This window comes from Sceloporus undulatus, chromosome 2, assembly GCF_019175285.1.
Source record: "Sceloporus undulatus isolate JIND9_A2432 ecotype Alabama chromosome 2, SceUnd_v1.1, whole genome shotgun sequence".
Classification (NCBI taxonomy): Eukaryota; Metazoa; Chordata; class Lepidosauria; order Squamata; family Phrynosomatidae; genus Sceloporus; species Sceloporus undulatus.
Window position 1 is genome coordinate 112667192 of NC_056523.1, and position 15606 is coordinate 112682797.

General features: G+C 40.2%; 1 protein-coding gene across 1 annotated transcript in view; it reads right to left on the minus strand.

The window, feature by feature from the left end:
• Positions 1 to 13780, minus strand: part of CSNK1A1 (casein kinase 1 alpha 1) — a 76036-nt gene extending 62256 nt beyond the window's left edge. Inside the window, 2 exon segments of the mRNA XM_042454207.1 lie at positions 12781 to 12887; positions 13191 to 13780. Of these exon segments, the coding sequence (XP_042310141.1) occupies positions 12781 to 12887; positions 13191 to 13313 (230 nt within the window). The 5' untranslated portion in view covers positions 13314 to 13780.
• Between the last annotated feature and the right edge of the window lie 1826 nt (positions 13781 to 15606).

Below are 15606 nucleotides of genomic sequence, written 5' to 3' on the forward strand. Positions count from 1 at the left end.
AATTTGTACACCGCTATTCCTATACAGATCACAGCAGTTTCTAACATTAAAATTCAACAAAACAATGAATTACAACAATATCCCGACAGTGTACAAACCCACCCTCCATACAATCAAAGAAAACCAACATGAACAAGCCAAAACTGTACAACAACCACAACAGATTAAAACCATAAAAAACCATGCAATAGCTGGATTGACAGTATACATCATCGAAGGGGGATTAGAATAACATCAGAGCTCATGGGGGGAAAGCCTGGCAGAATAGGAAGGTCTTCAAATTCCTCTTGAACACATCTAGGGAGGTGACAGTGCGGAGCTCCTTGGGCAAAGAGTTCCAGAGCTGTGGGGCTGTGATCAAGAAAGCCCTCTGAGATGACATGTATCTAAATTTAGGAACTCTTAGTAGATGTTTCTCGCCCGATCTGAGAGTGCGGGGCGGATTATATGAGGAGAGGTGGTCCCCCAAGTACCCTGGGCCCAAGCCATTTAGGGCTTTATAGGTTATAACCAACACCTTGTATTGTGCCCGGAAGCGCATCAGCAGCCAGTGTAGATCTTGTAAGATAGGTGTTATATGACTGGTCCTGGAACATCCAGTGACCAGCCTTTCTGCCATATTCTGAACCAATTGTAGCCTCTGAGTTTGGTACAAGGGTTGCCCCATGTAGAGCACATTATAGAAATCCAGCCGAGAGGTTACCAGAGCGTGTACTACCGTTTCAAGGTCCCCCTGGTCGAGGTAGGGCCGCAACTGCCATATCATGAACTCAACTTCCTGTTCACTGAAATTCAAGTAGTCTATATTCTAATTGTTGTAACATTCTAATGATTGTACATAGTGACAGGATAATTCAATGATAATAAGCCACAAACCAATATGAACTTCAAAAGTCTTCTCTCAATCAAGTTTACAACTACTATTTTGACATTTGATATTCAAGGTTAAACTTGCCCACCTAATATTCATTAGTTTTTCAGTGCTTATTTGCTACAAATGCAATTTTGTCCTTCTCATCAAGCAAGTTCTTAAACAATATCATGTTAATTGCTAACAACTGGGATCTAGACAACAACTTTGCAGCTTTTCTAATTTTACTCAGGTCATCTGATCAGCTCATGAAGCTCTGCATAAAAAAAAGCTGCCAACTGTTTTTGGCTCCGAAACTTGCACAGAAATGGTTTAAATCTACAGGACCTATTTCCATAAAAGCCATTTTAAGCTTCACAAGTAGGTTTTGGTTGCAGTTTTTATGCGAGCTGCAGGTTTACTATTTGAGTGTTTTGTTTCTGAATGCAATGCTTGATATTGTCCAATATAGTGACAGCCCTACTGAGACATTATAAAATTCTCCAACCGCCTAGGAAAGGGGTGGGCAAAGTGAAGTTTGCAGACCACATGTGACCTCAAGTCCTCCAAAGGTCAACATTTTGTTCAACATTTTTCACCCCCAAATCCCTCTTGGGTATTTTTTTTGGCCATATTTTGCAGCCATCCAGGACATTTTAGGACTAGAAAGAGCCTTTTAAAAAAAAATGGAAGTGGCTTAAAACGACCCAAAGGGGGTTATATGCTTCCAGCCACAGTAAATGATGCCTGCCTAGCTGGGGAAGAAAGAATACATGTAGCCCAACTGAATCTGAGTCCAATTTAATTGCGTTCAAGCCTGTTTTTAAAGATGTAGAACATGAAGACTAAAAGATCCAAAGTCAATAAATTATTTCTTACTCCTTGTAGACATTTTTATTTTGTTCATTCCCCCCCCTCCCCGGGGGGAAAAAGGAAATTCATATTTGGCTTATCCACAGATACTTAGCAATTTTATATGTGGAAAAAAAAGGCAAACATCATAATTTCTGAAGTCTTCCAACAGTAGCAATTTGAAGAAAGCAATGGTCAGGTACCATTTGGAAGTTTTGGGCAGTATTTATCCACAAAAAACAAACAAACAAACAAAAAACCACACAACTAAATCTATTTGAATAATTTTGTTCAGTGCATCATCAGAACAAATAACATTTAATGCTTTTTCAGTTACAAGTCAGATGTATCACACCAAGCCAGAAATTACAATCTAACTCTTTTTGACTTTTAAGATGAAGCTCAACTATTTGGCTATCTGAAAACATTTACATAACTAATTCATATTGTTACAATATATAAACATAGTTTTTTGTGGGTTTTTCAGGCTATGTGGCCATGTTCTAGAAATGTTTCTTCCTGATGTTTCGCCAGCATCTGTGGCTGGCATAGTTTTAGCACTTTTCCTCATTCCACATATGTTTCAATATCTTCAGATTCTGCTTTCCTCTTGTTTTATTACTTAAACTTGTATATTGATTTGAATCAAAATACACTGTATTAGACTGCTGACCTAATTTTCAGGTTCTTCTAATATACTGGTGCTTGTGCATGTGACTGCATAGCTTTGATTCTCATATTATTTAGTTCGGAGGTCTTGTAGAACAATTTATAATAACCTTTGTATTTATCTTCATCAACTGGTGATAGCTATAGAACAAAACTAAAATGAAAGTTTGACATCTGGCCACGGCTTGTTAAAAACTGTCCTCTTAAAAATAAGCATTTATCTAATAGTATGATATAGTAAAAATTTTATCTGATTTCTGGAAATCTCTATGACTGACTTCAAAGAGTTCAATAATATGCAATTGCAAAATGAGCAGCAAGGCAATAGGTGGAATCTGAGTGTTTGCAGACCATTTCTGCAATCTAATTGAAGCAGACAAACCCTATTTGAAGAAAATGGGTGCTTTCAAAAATCCAAAAACTGCAAACCTTATTTGCAAGTTTTTCATTTAATACAGCTCTGGGCCTGATGGAAAGAAAAATCTCTCTCTTGCCTATCATTCTCTTCCCATGCATAACTCTTACGTATGGAAGTCTGTGGTATTTCTATACTGGGGAACAGGCAGTGTGTTTTTGGTTACTATAAATCTGCAGTTACCATGTTTTAAAAACTATATGTATGGTAAATGTGTACTACTCAGAATACATAATTGCAGGTTGCCTACAATTAGGCAACCTGGATTTCCTGCATGACAGGGGGTTGGACTGGATGGCCCTAGTGGTCTCTTCCAACTCTACGATTCTATGATTCTATGATTCTATGCCTCATGCTGCAGCAAGTATAAGTTTTTATCAGTCCCAAACTGAGTAAAACTGATTTTAAGACCTAAATAGCTTCCAACTGTTCTATTTTTGTCCAATGCTTTCATCTATCACTGCTGCAATCTATATTGTACTGTTGCATTAGTCACCTTCGTGAAGGGTAGAAACATCAACTACTGATAACTCAATACAAAGTCTGAAGACCATTACTCATAGATATTTATTGAATTATTTAATTTATATTGCACCTTTCTTCCAAATATGAAACACTTGCATCCATCAGCCTCAGGCTAAGTCACTAAAGCGATACACACACTTCTATGGGATACTGATTTGGGCACTATTCTGTCTTTAACACCTTAGAAAATTGGTTTGGTTATTTTTTCTTCTATTCCTTAGTTTGATTCTTTTAAAATGTAAAGTGAGTGTTTAACATCTGTCCCAGGACAGATGCACCTTCATTCCCTTTTGTAGTAACAGAGAAGAAACATTTCTATGCTAAATAGTAGGCAATAATCAGTCAAAATTCCTGCTTTACTATTACCACCACCAACACTTTAAAACAGCTTTCCTATTAATAATAATAATAATAATAATAAATTTAATTTATATACCGCTTTTCCAAAAAGATCAAAGCAGTTTCCATAGAGTTTAAAACCAATTACAAACACATCATAAAATAGATAAAACCAAGAGCACTAAATACAATATTATTATTATTATTATTATTATTAATAATAATAATAATAATAATAATAATAATAATAATAATATAGTGCTGATTTATACAGCACTGTACATACAAACAATAAAATAAAGTAAACCTGCCCATGGCATACAATCTAAGAAATAATAGCGTAATATATATAAATAATACATAACAATACAGGAAAGGATTCAATAAAGTGAAGCAGGCAACAAATTAACAACACCAAATAACAAATACACGCAATGCCTGGGAACACTTCTCTGAACAGAATGGTCTTCAACTCAGTTTTGAAACTGGTTAAAGTGATGACCCGTGCTTGTGAGGGAAGGAGGTCCCAGGAGTGAGGGGCAGCAAGTGAAAAGGGACGAATCCAGGACAGGGCAGATAAAATCCTAGGCTGAGGCAGCAGATCTTGATTACCAGAACGGAGGGACCGAGCAAGAAGGTGAGGAGAAAGAAGGTTAGATAAATAAGGAGGGGCCAACCCATGCAGGGCTTTAAAAGTCAACAACAGGAGCTTATACTGAATACGGAAAGGGAGGAGGAGCCAGTGAAGGGATGACAATAAAGGAGAGATATAGTCGAAGCGGTGGATGGATGTAATAATGAATACAGCTGAATGCTGGACAGAAATTAAAGGACCGAGAAGAGAAATAGGAAGCCCTGTCAAAAGGAGGTTACAGAAATCAAGTCGCGAGACCACTAGGGCATGGACCAGAATCTTGGCAGTAAAGGTAGAGAGAAATGGTCGGATTTTGGCAATATTATATAAAAAGAATTTACATGCCTTAGCTGTGGTCTGGATCTGGAAGATATACGACAGAGAAGAGTAAAAAATAAAACCAAGACTATGGGCTTCCTGGACTGGTCGAATAGAAATGTCATCAACAGAAAAGGAATACTGAAGAGTAGACTTAGGTGGAAGACAGGACTCTCTGTATAAGGTCTGATTTCTCCATGGATGTCTAAAAGAAAGACAAGGAAGGGTTTGGAATGTACCAGTCCCTGAGAGTAATACTGTCAGGACACTACACTGTTAGGCAAGTCATCCATTGCACAATACTTAAATTGGAGACACCAGGCACCATTTTGTTCAGGGAGTTAACAGCTGCATCAGAAGAAGTAACTCGCAGCCTTAATGATAACGACAGCAGAAAAGCTATTGGGCAGCAGCAGTATTGAGAGCTGATACTGACAGAGGTTCCCTCAGATATGACAGCAGTGACACTTCACCTAACTCTTATCAGTGCTGTGCAAAAGGTAGCACAGGTTAACCACTTCTGAATATTTTTTTACCCTGAAAATCCTATGAGGAGACAATCCAAAACAAAGCAAGAGATACACACAGCCCATCAGAAGACCTTCTGAAGCAACCAATTAATAACTGAACACAAGCAAATGCATTCCCTTGCATTTGGAACAAGAGCAAAGAGCTCAATTCAGCTTCTCATGGGAGAGAATTCCCTAGTCTAGGAGAAGCCACTAAGAATGCCCCTTCCTATGTCTTTACCAAGCATGACAATGATGGTACCAAGAGAAAGTCCTCCACCAAAGTCTGGACACATTGCAATCACAATTTTCTTGATTTTCCTTGATCAGTTTGCATTTCCCTTACCTTCCAAAAGTGACAAAGCAAGGTTGAACAATTTGGCTTGATCTGGAAAATGATTTCAACTCCTGGGACCTGCTATAAGTTACAGTCTCAAGTCACATAGGGGAAGTGACATAAGGTCAGTTACAATTACAGAGGAGGAAATTCCCCACTAAAACAAAGCAGATAGGGAACTTTGTTGTTGTGTGCCTTCAAGTTGTTTCTGACTTATGAGGAGCCCAAGGAAACAGGGGTTTCATGGCAAGATTTGTTCAGAAGTGGTTGCCTTTGCCTTCTTTTGAGGCTGAGGGAATGTGGCTTGCTCAAGGTCACAAAGTGGATTTCCATGGCTGAGCAGGGATTTGAACCCTGGTCTCTAGAGTCATAGTCCAAATGTCAGTGGCTCTCAGGAGGGAATGACACCTTATTTTATAGATAGCAATGATTCCTAAACTTTGGTTCTCCAGATATTTTTTACTTCAGCTCCCAGAACTGTTGGCAGTTGGCCAAGCTGACTAGTATTTCTGTGAGTTAAAGTCCAAAACACCTGAAAGATAAAAGTTTGGGGACCAATGTTTTATAGAATTGCCTGAAAAAACATGCTTCTTCTCGTTTTCAGAAGGATTACAATAGGGGAGGGGGGGACTAAGACTGCATATTTCCCAGGTAGGACTTACAGTGTTTTACACAATAAATGGTGTGAACACAGTGAGAAGCTACTCAGTTATCATTTACTCATTACTCAAGATCTCTCTCTCTAATATGAAAGGTATCCTTCACATGCAGCTGCACAATTAATCTTTATGCTTTGGTAAAACAAATTCACAAAATCTTAAACTTGTATTACCATGCTTTTCCCAACAATTATTATACAGACCATCTAGTGAGAGGCTGAACATATGGATGTTGGGGAAAAAAATAAGCTACAACCACAGAGCTATCTGCTGGTTCAAAATATATACACCATACTTCACAATAAATATCTCTCCACTTAACACATACACAGATTACTGGCTGACAAACATAAAGCTACTAAGGCACAGAATTAGAGTCTAATTAGTTATCTGGACTTGCAGAACCACCAATCTGACAACAATAAGCAGTTGTTGGCTTTATTAAAAATGAATTAAGAAAGGCTGCCTCCCACTTCAGAATAAGAAAGACTTAGATCTTCCAACAACCAAAGAACTAACCAGAAAGTTTTTATGCAAAGAAGCTAAATAAAGATTGCACTTTATTTTTCACTTCTGTTTTTAAAAATAATTTTAAACTGTTTTTAATCTATCTTTTTAATGGAATGATTTAATTGTGTGTTTTAAAACTGTATTGTTTCAGCTGATTCTTCTGTGAACCAAAACGGGTCCCATTCCAAGAGAAAGATGGTTTATAAATAAATAAATGCTGCCCTATCTCTCCACAAATGATCCTCTGTATCTTAAGAGACTTTCTAGGCTATTAGAAAGAGCGGGGGGGGGGGGCAACATTCTAATAGGCCCTTACACATACTTGAAGTTTTCAGAATCACAGTTTCTGTTGTTGTTGTGTGCCTCCAAGTAGTTTCCGACTTATGGCAACACTAAGGCAAAGCTATCACGGGGTTTCTTGGCAAGATTTGTTCAGAAGAGGTTTACTACTGCCTTCCCCTGAGGCTGAGTGCATGTGACTTTCCCAAGTTCACTCAGTGGGTTTTATGGCTGAACTGGTAAGTAAACCCTGGCCTCCAGAATCATAGTCCAACACTCCAGCCACTTCACCACTCTGGCTCTCTTCATATTTTAAAGAACTGCCTTTAGAATATTGCCCAGTTTACCTGCATTCTATGTTCAGATTTTATTGGAGCCAGCCTGGTGTAGTGGCTTGAGTGTTGGACTAAATCCATGGTTTAACTAGAGAAGGAGAGAAAGGGAAATAAATGCATTATCAATGCATTCTTCCTTCAACACACTAGTAACTGAAAAAGAGGGAGTGGACAGGAACAGTACATATTCTGAAAGCTTTGAAAAGCTAAGGTGGCCAGACCAGAATCGGTTCCTGGAAATGTTCTGTGTACAATCGTCAGTTCCACTAAATAAAACAAAGTTGGTTACAGTTAACCCCACCCCCACCCCAAAAAAGAATTCAGCAGCTGCAGCAGGGAAAACAATTAATTTGTCACCTTAAACAAAGAGGATTATATCAGCAATGTGCAAAATGTATTTTGCACAAACTGATCAAGGGGAGAGGGACAACTTATTCCTCTTCTGGAGTTAAGCCTGTGAATTGTGTAGATGGGAATGATGCACTACTGGCCTCTCAAGCCATGCATTTTTATATTTCCTGTCTTTATTAATAGGCCCAGCCGCAGGATTAATGAGACACTGAGGGAAAGGAAAAGATGCCTTCCACCACCATTACTGTAGTTTCCAAAATGGCAGGGTGATGGTGCAGATGTACCTTAACCCACTGCTTTCCTTTAAGTTTGGGCCTTGAGAAAAACCGAAACACACAACTACTACAATCTCCCCTTTCCCCCCTCTGAACCTTTGCCCCTCAGTACCATCTCTCTATGATACTATGTTGGAGAAAAGGGACCAGAGACATTTGAGGAAAACCAGAGGGCAGTGATAGCAACTACTTTCCCCGGCACTCCTTCACTAAGCAGTGGACCAATCCTTAAAATGGAAAAATAAAACAAGACCAAATGCCTAAGTATAAAGCCAGGTCTAGCACTGAATAGAAAAGGCTCTGCTGCAACTCGCCTCTTCCCTCTCCGCCTGGACCCTGCTCCCAACTTAGTATTACAGAGAGCTAGACTGGGGCAAGGGCTTAGAAACATTTGAGGGAAAGGAAAAGATGGTTGCAGAAATCACCTGGCTCCCTTGATGTCATCACTGAGTATTAAAAATATATTTTGCTATTAAAAATGATTCTACCAGATTCTGGCAGCAACTCATCAAGCAACAATTTCACATTAGTGCTTAAGTACTGACTTTGAGAACTTGAAAACTACCCATAAATTTTAATATTTTGACTATTTTCCTTAGGACAATTTTCCAAGTACCACTTGGGTACCTAAGAGGTTTGTAACCAATCTCATCACTGATTTCAGAAGCACTACAGAGTTCACAAATACTGTATAAATTATTGCTTGATATCAAACCAGAAAATATTGTGAGTTTGTCTAGAGATTAACTGTATTCCTTTTGTTGAAGTATGCCTCTCGACAAGGATACACTAATACTGGAATCTGTGAAAGTTTAGCCAGAGGTTCCTGTGTTCAGTTAAAGTCACCAAGTGTCAAGAGCATGACCACCTGTTTAACTGTTACATTTTAACTTTTAATTTTTTTAAAAAATGCCCCCGGGGCAGTTTTGCCATGTTCTTCCCCTACACTTATTTCAGACCTTTTTAAAAGTTGAAACTAAATAGGAAATGATGTCTGGTTTATTTCCAGAACTTAAAAAGGGTTCTGGGCCTTAAACAGCCCAAGAGGTACATGGCAAAATTTAGACTTCACATTTCCTATAACAACTTGTTTATGACAAAGAATCAGGGTTACAACTCATGCTAATAGTTATAACATTCTAAATAAGAAATAGCATCTTCACTTTCATTCAAATATTGGATAGTTGGGTAATTATAACAGATGCAACACATGCTGTATCCATCCAGAACAATTGGTGTAAACAACTACAGTATGTAGCTGCAACCAAACATCTTTGTATCAGAAAAAAAAAACCCAAGATCCAAAGCAATTGCTAAGTAGACCTAAAACCATACACATGGCAACTACAGCTTCTCATGCCAGTTGGCCATCCATCAGCAAACTACCAATCCAGCATCTGGAGTGTCCGTGGCTTAACTTGCCCCATATGGGTCAATGGCAGTGCAAGCACTCAGCTGCACTGATGCAGACACAAGCCTGTCCATAGACTTATATGGATGTCAGATATTTCATATCTGCGGGTGGAGAACAAGCCTGTGGTGATATGGAAGGCTGATTGTATTTTGAAGACAACCCCATGAGCTTCAAAAGAATCTTACTTGAACAATGCAAGGGGGATTGATCTCAGAAAACGCTTTAAGCAGCTCCCTGCACAGACTTTTGATCTGGCCCATAACTATTACATTCCATGTTTAAACATAAATAAAATAAACAGGAACTGCAACAAAATGTAATAGGGTGGTATGCTTCTGTTCAGGGTTACAGTCGGCCATGACTTCTTCCAAGACATCTCACTCCATTTGACCTCACACACATTTCCCCCCTTACCCACATTACAATCCAGATAGTCTGCGGCCATGTAAACATATTTAGTCTTCACCATATTACTAAGTGTGTGTGTGTAGGGGGGGGGTAGGAAGATGTCATCAATGTGTCTGAAAATCTCAGGTGTTATCTTAATTTAAGTAATAATAATTCCACAGCAGAGTTTGGTACTCAGAATTCAACCACAATATTCTTTTTGTTCTAATACTGACAAACAACTTTTCAGAACTAAGTTAAAATTATCATTTTTATTTACAACCTTCATAAAGTGAAGGAATAATTTACAGTACAGTGAAAGCATGCTGCTTTGTGGAAATAGTTAATGATATTTTATGTATTCATTTGTAATTATGCTATTACTAATTCCAGTTCATTATTCACAGTATATATTGTATTGTATATATTGTATTGTATTGTATATATATATGTATTCTGAACTTGATAAATTAGCATGGCTTTTACAGCTATACAGCAGTAAGCTTAGTATCTTGTGGAAACACTGCACTGTCTGTGGTAACAATGGGTTTGGAATATAGACCAGAGACTAAGCTTCCAAATGTACAAACAACGGTTTCAGCCTTTCAGAACCATTTAACTTCAATACCTTTGTGGTGCACAAACATGTCAAACAGTGTCTATTCACTGAGATACTGTAGGAAATATTAGTTACCACAAGCCATCTGAAAACCCACTTCAAACTATAATTCCAGGTCCTATATTTGCTAAGTGAATGAAACTATGGTTTGTCCATTCAGAGTTAAACTTTCTTTAACTGTGATTCAGCACGATGTTTGAGTTGAACCATTAACTGCATAGGAACCATGGTTGGCACAATTCATTTAAGTATTTAAAGTTATTTGTAAGATCAAAACAACATGAATCTAACAATTAAGCAAATATTCCAAAATATTTTACAAACAATTTTTTATTTCCCAGTGATATTTCTTTATATTATTTTCATTTGTATCATTTCTTCAGCATGACTGATTTCCAAAGCTGAAAAATGCAGCTCTTTTCACAACTCCTCCATATTCTGACACTCTCTAAGAGAGATGTGACACTTTGCCAGCTCAAATCAATTTCATTTACTTATGAAGATTAGTATGAACTACTTCTCTTACATAAGCTCATCTAACTGCATAGCTAAAGTATATTCTGCATTTTCTGGAGAATATTCTTCCACTGAATTCCCTGTATTAGTGTTTAGTTCTTTCTTTTTTCAAAGACACTTAACACTTCATAAACAAACACACAATGCAAAGAAAATAAAGCAAGATGCCTAAGCCAAGGGCCACACTAATACAGACACATAATACAATCCATTACTTCAAAGTGCATCGACAGTGCTTCATTTTAACATTTGCATTATAACAAAAGCTGGCTTTTAGGACAAGATCACCCAGATCTAGATGTTTGTATTACATTTGCTAAGTCTAAGGACAACCCTAAAGACAATCTTTTTATCAAAAGCAGAAAATCCATCACAGAATATAGAAGAGTCTTTTGTGTGATAATAAACAGTTTTATACCATTGGCCGCATAGTGTAATTAGAGCTGGGAGTTGCTTCATAGAAGTGTGTCATTAAATTCTGCATCTATTTGGCAAGGGATTTATCCATGTTACAACACTGCTTACTACCTCTGTAGCTCAAAACTACCAGCAGCAGATACCTGTAATGACTAAGGAATCAGCATTTCTTGCTGGTTTAATAGCAAATGTTTTTCCTACTTTAGAAAAATGAACAGGGGAATACAAAAGTAATATTTTAACTAAGATCCAAAACACACTACAGAAATAATCCAGTTTGAAACTGCTTTAACTGCTCTGACTCAGTGCTAGGCAATCCTGGAAACTCCAGTTTGTTGTGAACAGAATCCTGTGACAGAGAAGGCTAGATGTCTCACAAAACTACAATTCCCAGGATTCCCTAGCACTGAGCCAGGGCTGTTAAAGCTGACTCAAACTGGATTATTTCTACTGTGTGTTTTGGATCTAAGTTTATTATCTGCTTACATTAAGCTCACTTTGCTCTTGGAGTGTGAATACCAGATGTTATACATGTAAGTGAGATTTAAAAAATCAAAATGTTAATCTGTCAAGAATAAAAGTTAGAAAAAAACAGGATTTTGAAACTAAATCAATCCATTTACACTATTGCTATTACCTGTATGTCTTCACATATAACCTAACACTAGTGTGTATGTATGTGTGTTTCACCTTCAGGTCATCTGTCAACTTATGGTGATCCCATGAATTTCATAGGGTTTTGTCCAGAAATGAATATTCAGGTAATATTTTGCCAGTTCCTTCCTCTAAATATAGCCTCTAACTCCTGGTATTCATTTGCAGTCACCAGGGCCGACCCTGCTTCACTTCCAAGACCAGACAAGATCTACTGCCTTTTGTGTATATCCAAGTGTAAAAACCAAACCCATTTTGAAAACTGTTCACAGCTGGGTGGGTACACAACTTTCAAGTATCGGTGAAGCCTTCTCTATATAAGAAAACTTCTCTACATGAAAGGATCTGCATCATTCCTTAAATCTGCTTTTTATTATTTCTAGTTTGATGTATTACTTTTTTAATCTCTTGCCTGGGGTACTGCTCCAACAAGAGACCAGGCAGTCCCCAAATAGACCTTAAAACAGATACTGTACCATAAAGCTGAGCAAAAGAAAGCAAGGAAGCCTGCCTTAAACAGGAGCATGTAATTACTGGGCTCGGTGACGCATGTGTCGTCAGCAACAGAAAGGGGCTTCCACGTATCTATACTTATTACTTCCCCTCGTTCTCAGGCGCCCCCATTTTTCTGGACATAATACTGATGTCAGAAAGGACGCACAGGAGAGAGATAACAAAAACATGCCCCACTTCCCAGGAAGGTTTAAGCCTTGACATCCGCCATTTTCTGAGCAGAGGAAGACATGTTGGAACAAAAACACAAAAGAGAGCAGCCATTTCCACTGGTCCACCCCAGACATCAGAGCAGCTACTCCTGTAACTGCAACTACACAGGAGCACAAGACACGCAGATCCTGGGGGGGGGGGGGGGGGGGTTATTAAGGAACCCCCCCCCGAACGCAGCTGTTGTTCTTACCGTATGTGGGGGATGCCCACTCCCCCCTGGAGGATCTTGTAGAGTTTGCTTTCGTACAGCAGCTGAGGATGCCTGGCCTTCTGCGACTCGAGCTTCACAGCCACTTCCTGCAGTGGAGAGGGACACGGGTCAGAGGCTGCTCCGCGGAGCAAGAGCAGGGGACACTTGGGGAGGGGGGCAAAGGGAACCTCCTGTCAACGCATTCAAAGACCCCTCCTGAGGAAAAGAAGGCTCTGGGCGTTTTCTCTGCCTCTCTGCTATGGAATTCTGGGAGCTGGAGTTTGTTGTGGGGCCCACTCCCAGAATTCCATAGCCTTGAGCCACAAAAGAGTCAAAGCGCTGCCAAACCGGGTTATCCCTCCAGTGTGGACGCAGCCGAAACAGAGCAGAAAAAGGCTTCCAAACTTTACCTCCCCGTTGGTGATATTGATAGCCAGGTAAATGTCCCCGAAGGAGCCGGAGCCGATCTTCCGCACCAGTTTGTACTTGCCCCCGACGATGAACTCGGCCTTGGAGCCGCTGCTGCTCGCCATGGCGGAGGGAGGGAGGGAGGGAGGGAAGGGACGGGGGAGGGAAAGGAAGGAAGGAAGGGAGGGATATTCACGCGCCTAGACCCCGCCGACGAAGCCTTGACAGAAAGAGAAGAAGGGGAAATGGCGGAATGGGGTCCCTAGATATGTATAGTTATATAGAGATATAGAGATATAAGGCGCAGGCGCCCCCGAGGCTTCCCCGGCTGCCGGGCCGCTCTCCGCCCTTCCAGGAAGGCAGCCCTCGAAGATGGGGGGGAGGGAGGGAGGGAGAAGCCTAAGCGGGTCCCTGGCCGCCGCCAAGGGGCGCTTCACTCAGCGGCCGCCGCCATCTTGTCTCCCTCAACCGCCGATATCCAGGACACACAAAATGCCTCCAGTCGACGCTTCTTCACCGCGCAAGGGACGCTGGGAAAAAGGAGGGAGGGGAAGGGAAAAGAGATAGAGAAGCTCTCCCTACGCATGCGCAGTTTCCCAGAGGGAGGAAAAGAGGACAAGCAGGAAGTAAGCGTGCGTTGATGTTAACCGCCTCCCTGGGTTAAGGGCGAGGCCGCCGGCTCGCAGGGGCGCGCATGCGCAAAAGCTGGAGAGCGGTTTTGCCCGTTGGTTGGTTGGTTGGTTTTAATAAAGGCGGGGTCGCTGCGCCCGTCGCTATGGTGAAGTCCTCCTCCTCGAAGTGCGCAGTTTTTCTCCTCCCCCCCCGCGCTTAGTTCAGCACACGCAAAAATGGCCATTAGCATATGTCAATCAAAACTAGGGGAGAGAGGGAGGGAAAGGCGGTTGCGCGCGCCGTCGAAAGGCAGCCAGCCGCTTGAGGGGCTCAGTCCTCACGAGTTTTAAACAACAATAATATTATAATAAAACATTTCAAGCAGGGAAAGTGTGTTTGTGTGTGTTTGTTGGGGGATGGGGATGGGGATGGGGATGAGGGAAGGGGAAAGGGAAGGACGCGTTTCTCCACAAAAAAGGGAGAAATAAAAGAGTCCTGTCAGTGAGGTGTATGCATCCACACTGGAGAAATAACCCGGTTTGACACAGCTTTAACTTTTTGGGCTCAAGGCTATGGAATTCTGGGAGTTGCGAACCCAGAGCGGAGGGCCCCTCAACATATTCCAACTCCCAGAATTGCATAGCCTTGAGCAAAAACAAAACAAAACAAAAAACAAAAACAAAAAAAAAGAGTTAAAGCGGTTTCAAACCAGGTTATTTCTCCAGTGCGGATGCAGCCTATTATGTATTTATTAACGACGGCCAGGTGAATTAAGCGGTTTAATGGCTTAAAAGAGAGTCACAACTTTCATGTTGTCCATGTAGGTTGGTTTTAAATTAGAAAAGAATTCAATATATATATATATATGTCTCTGTGTGTGTGTGTGTGTATATTTATATATATATAAAACACACACACACAAAACAGATTCCAGTCTCAAAAATAATTACACAAGAAAAATCACCTCAACCAAAAAAAAGAAAAGAAAAGAAAAAAAGGCCTGTCAGAAGTGGCTCTGAGGATTCATCCACTTCAGAAATAATCCGGTTTTAATAGCCACAGCTCAACGCTATGGAGTTCAGGGAGTTATAGTTTGTTGCAGCATCAGAGCTCTACTCTTCACACTGCAGAAATAATCCAGTTTGATTGCCCTGGCTCAGTGTTAGGGAATCTTGGGATTTGTAGGTTTTTGTAGCACCAGAAAGCTCTCTGACAGAGATGGCTAAATGTCTCACAAAACTATACTTCCCAGAATTCCCCAGCATTGAGCCAGGGCAGTTAAAGCAGTCTCAAATTGGATTATTTCTGTAGTGTGTTTTAGGCCCAAATCAATTTTGGTGACCCTAAGGCGAAGCTATCATAAAGTTTTGTTGGAAGATTTCTTCAGAGGGGGTTTGGTATTGCCAGCCTCTGAGACTGAGAGAGTGTGACACTGGATTTCATGGCTGAGCAGGGAATCAAACCCTGATCTCCAGAGTCATAGGGGTTTATCACACTGGGGCTAATTTTGGCATTAAAGAGAGATTAAAGCGCATTTAAAGCATCCTGCAAATGAAGCAAAAGTGGCGAATAATCGCGCAAATGATTATCACACGCAATTGCGCAAATGAAGTGATATTGGAAATGCATTGTCACTGAAATCCCAAAAGTAAAATGAAGTGCGTTAATAATGCTTATTTGTGGCCACTTGGCGGGTTTTGTGCGGCATTGTGTGAAATTGTTTCGCAATTTTTGGGGGATATTCACAAGAGAAACTTTCAATCTCCTTGGTGTGATAAACTCTTTAGTCCAACACTCAAACCACGC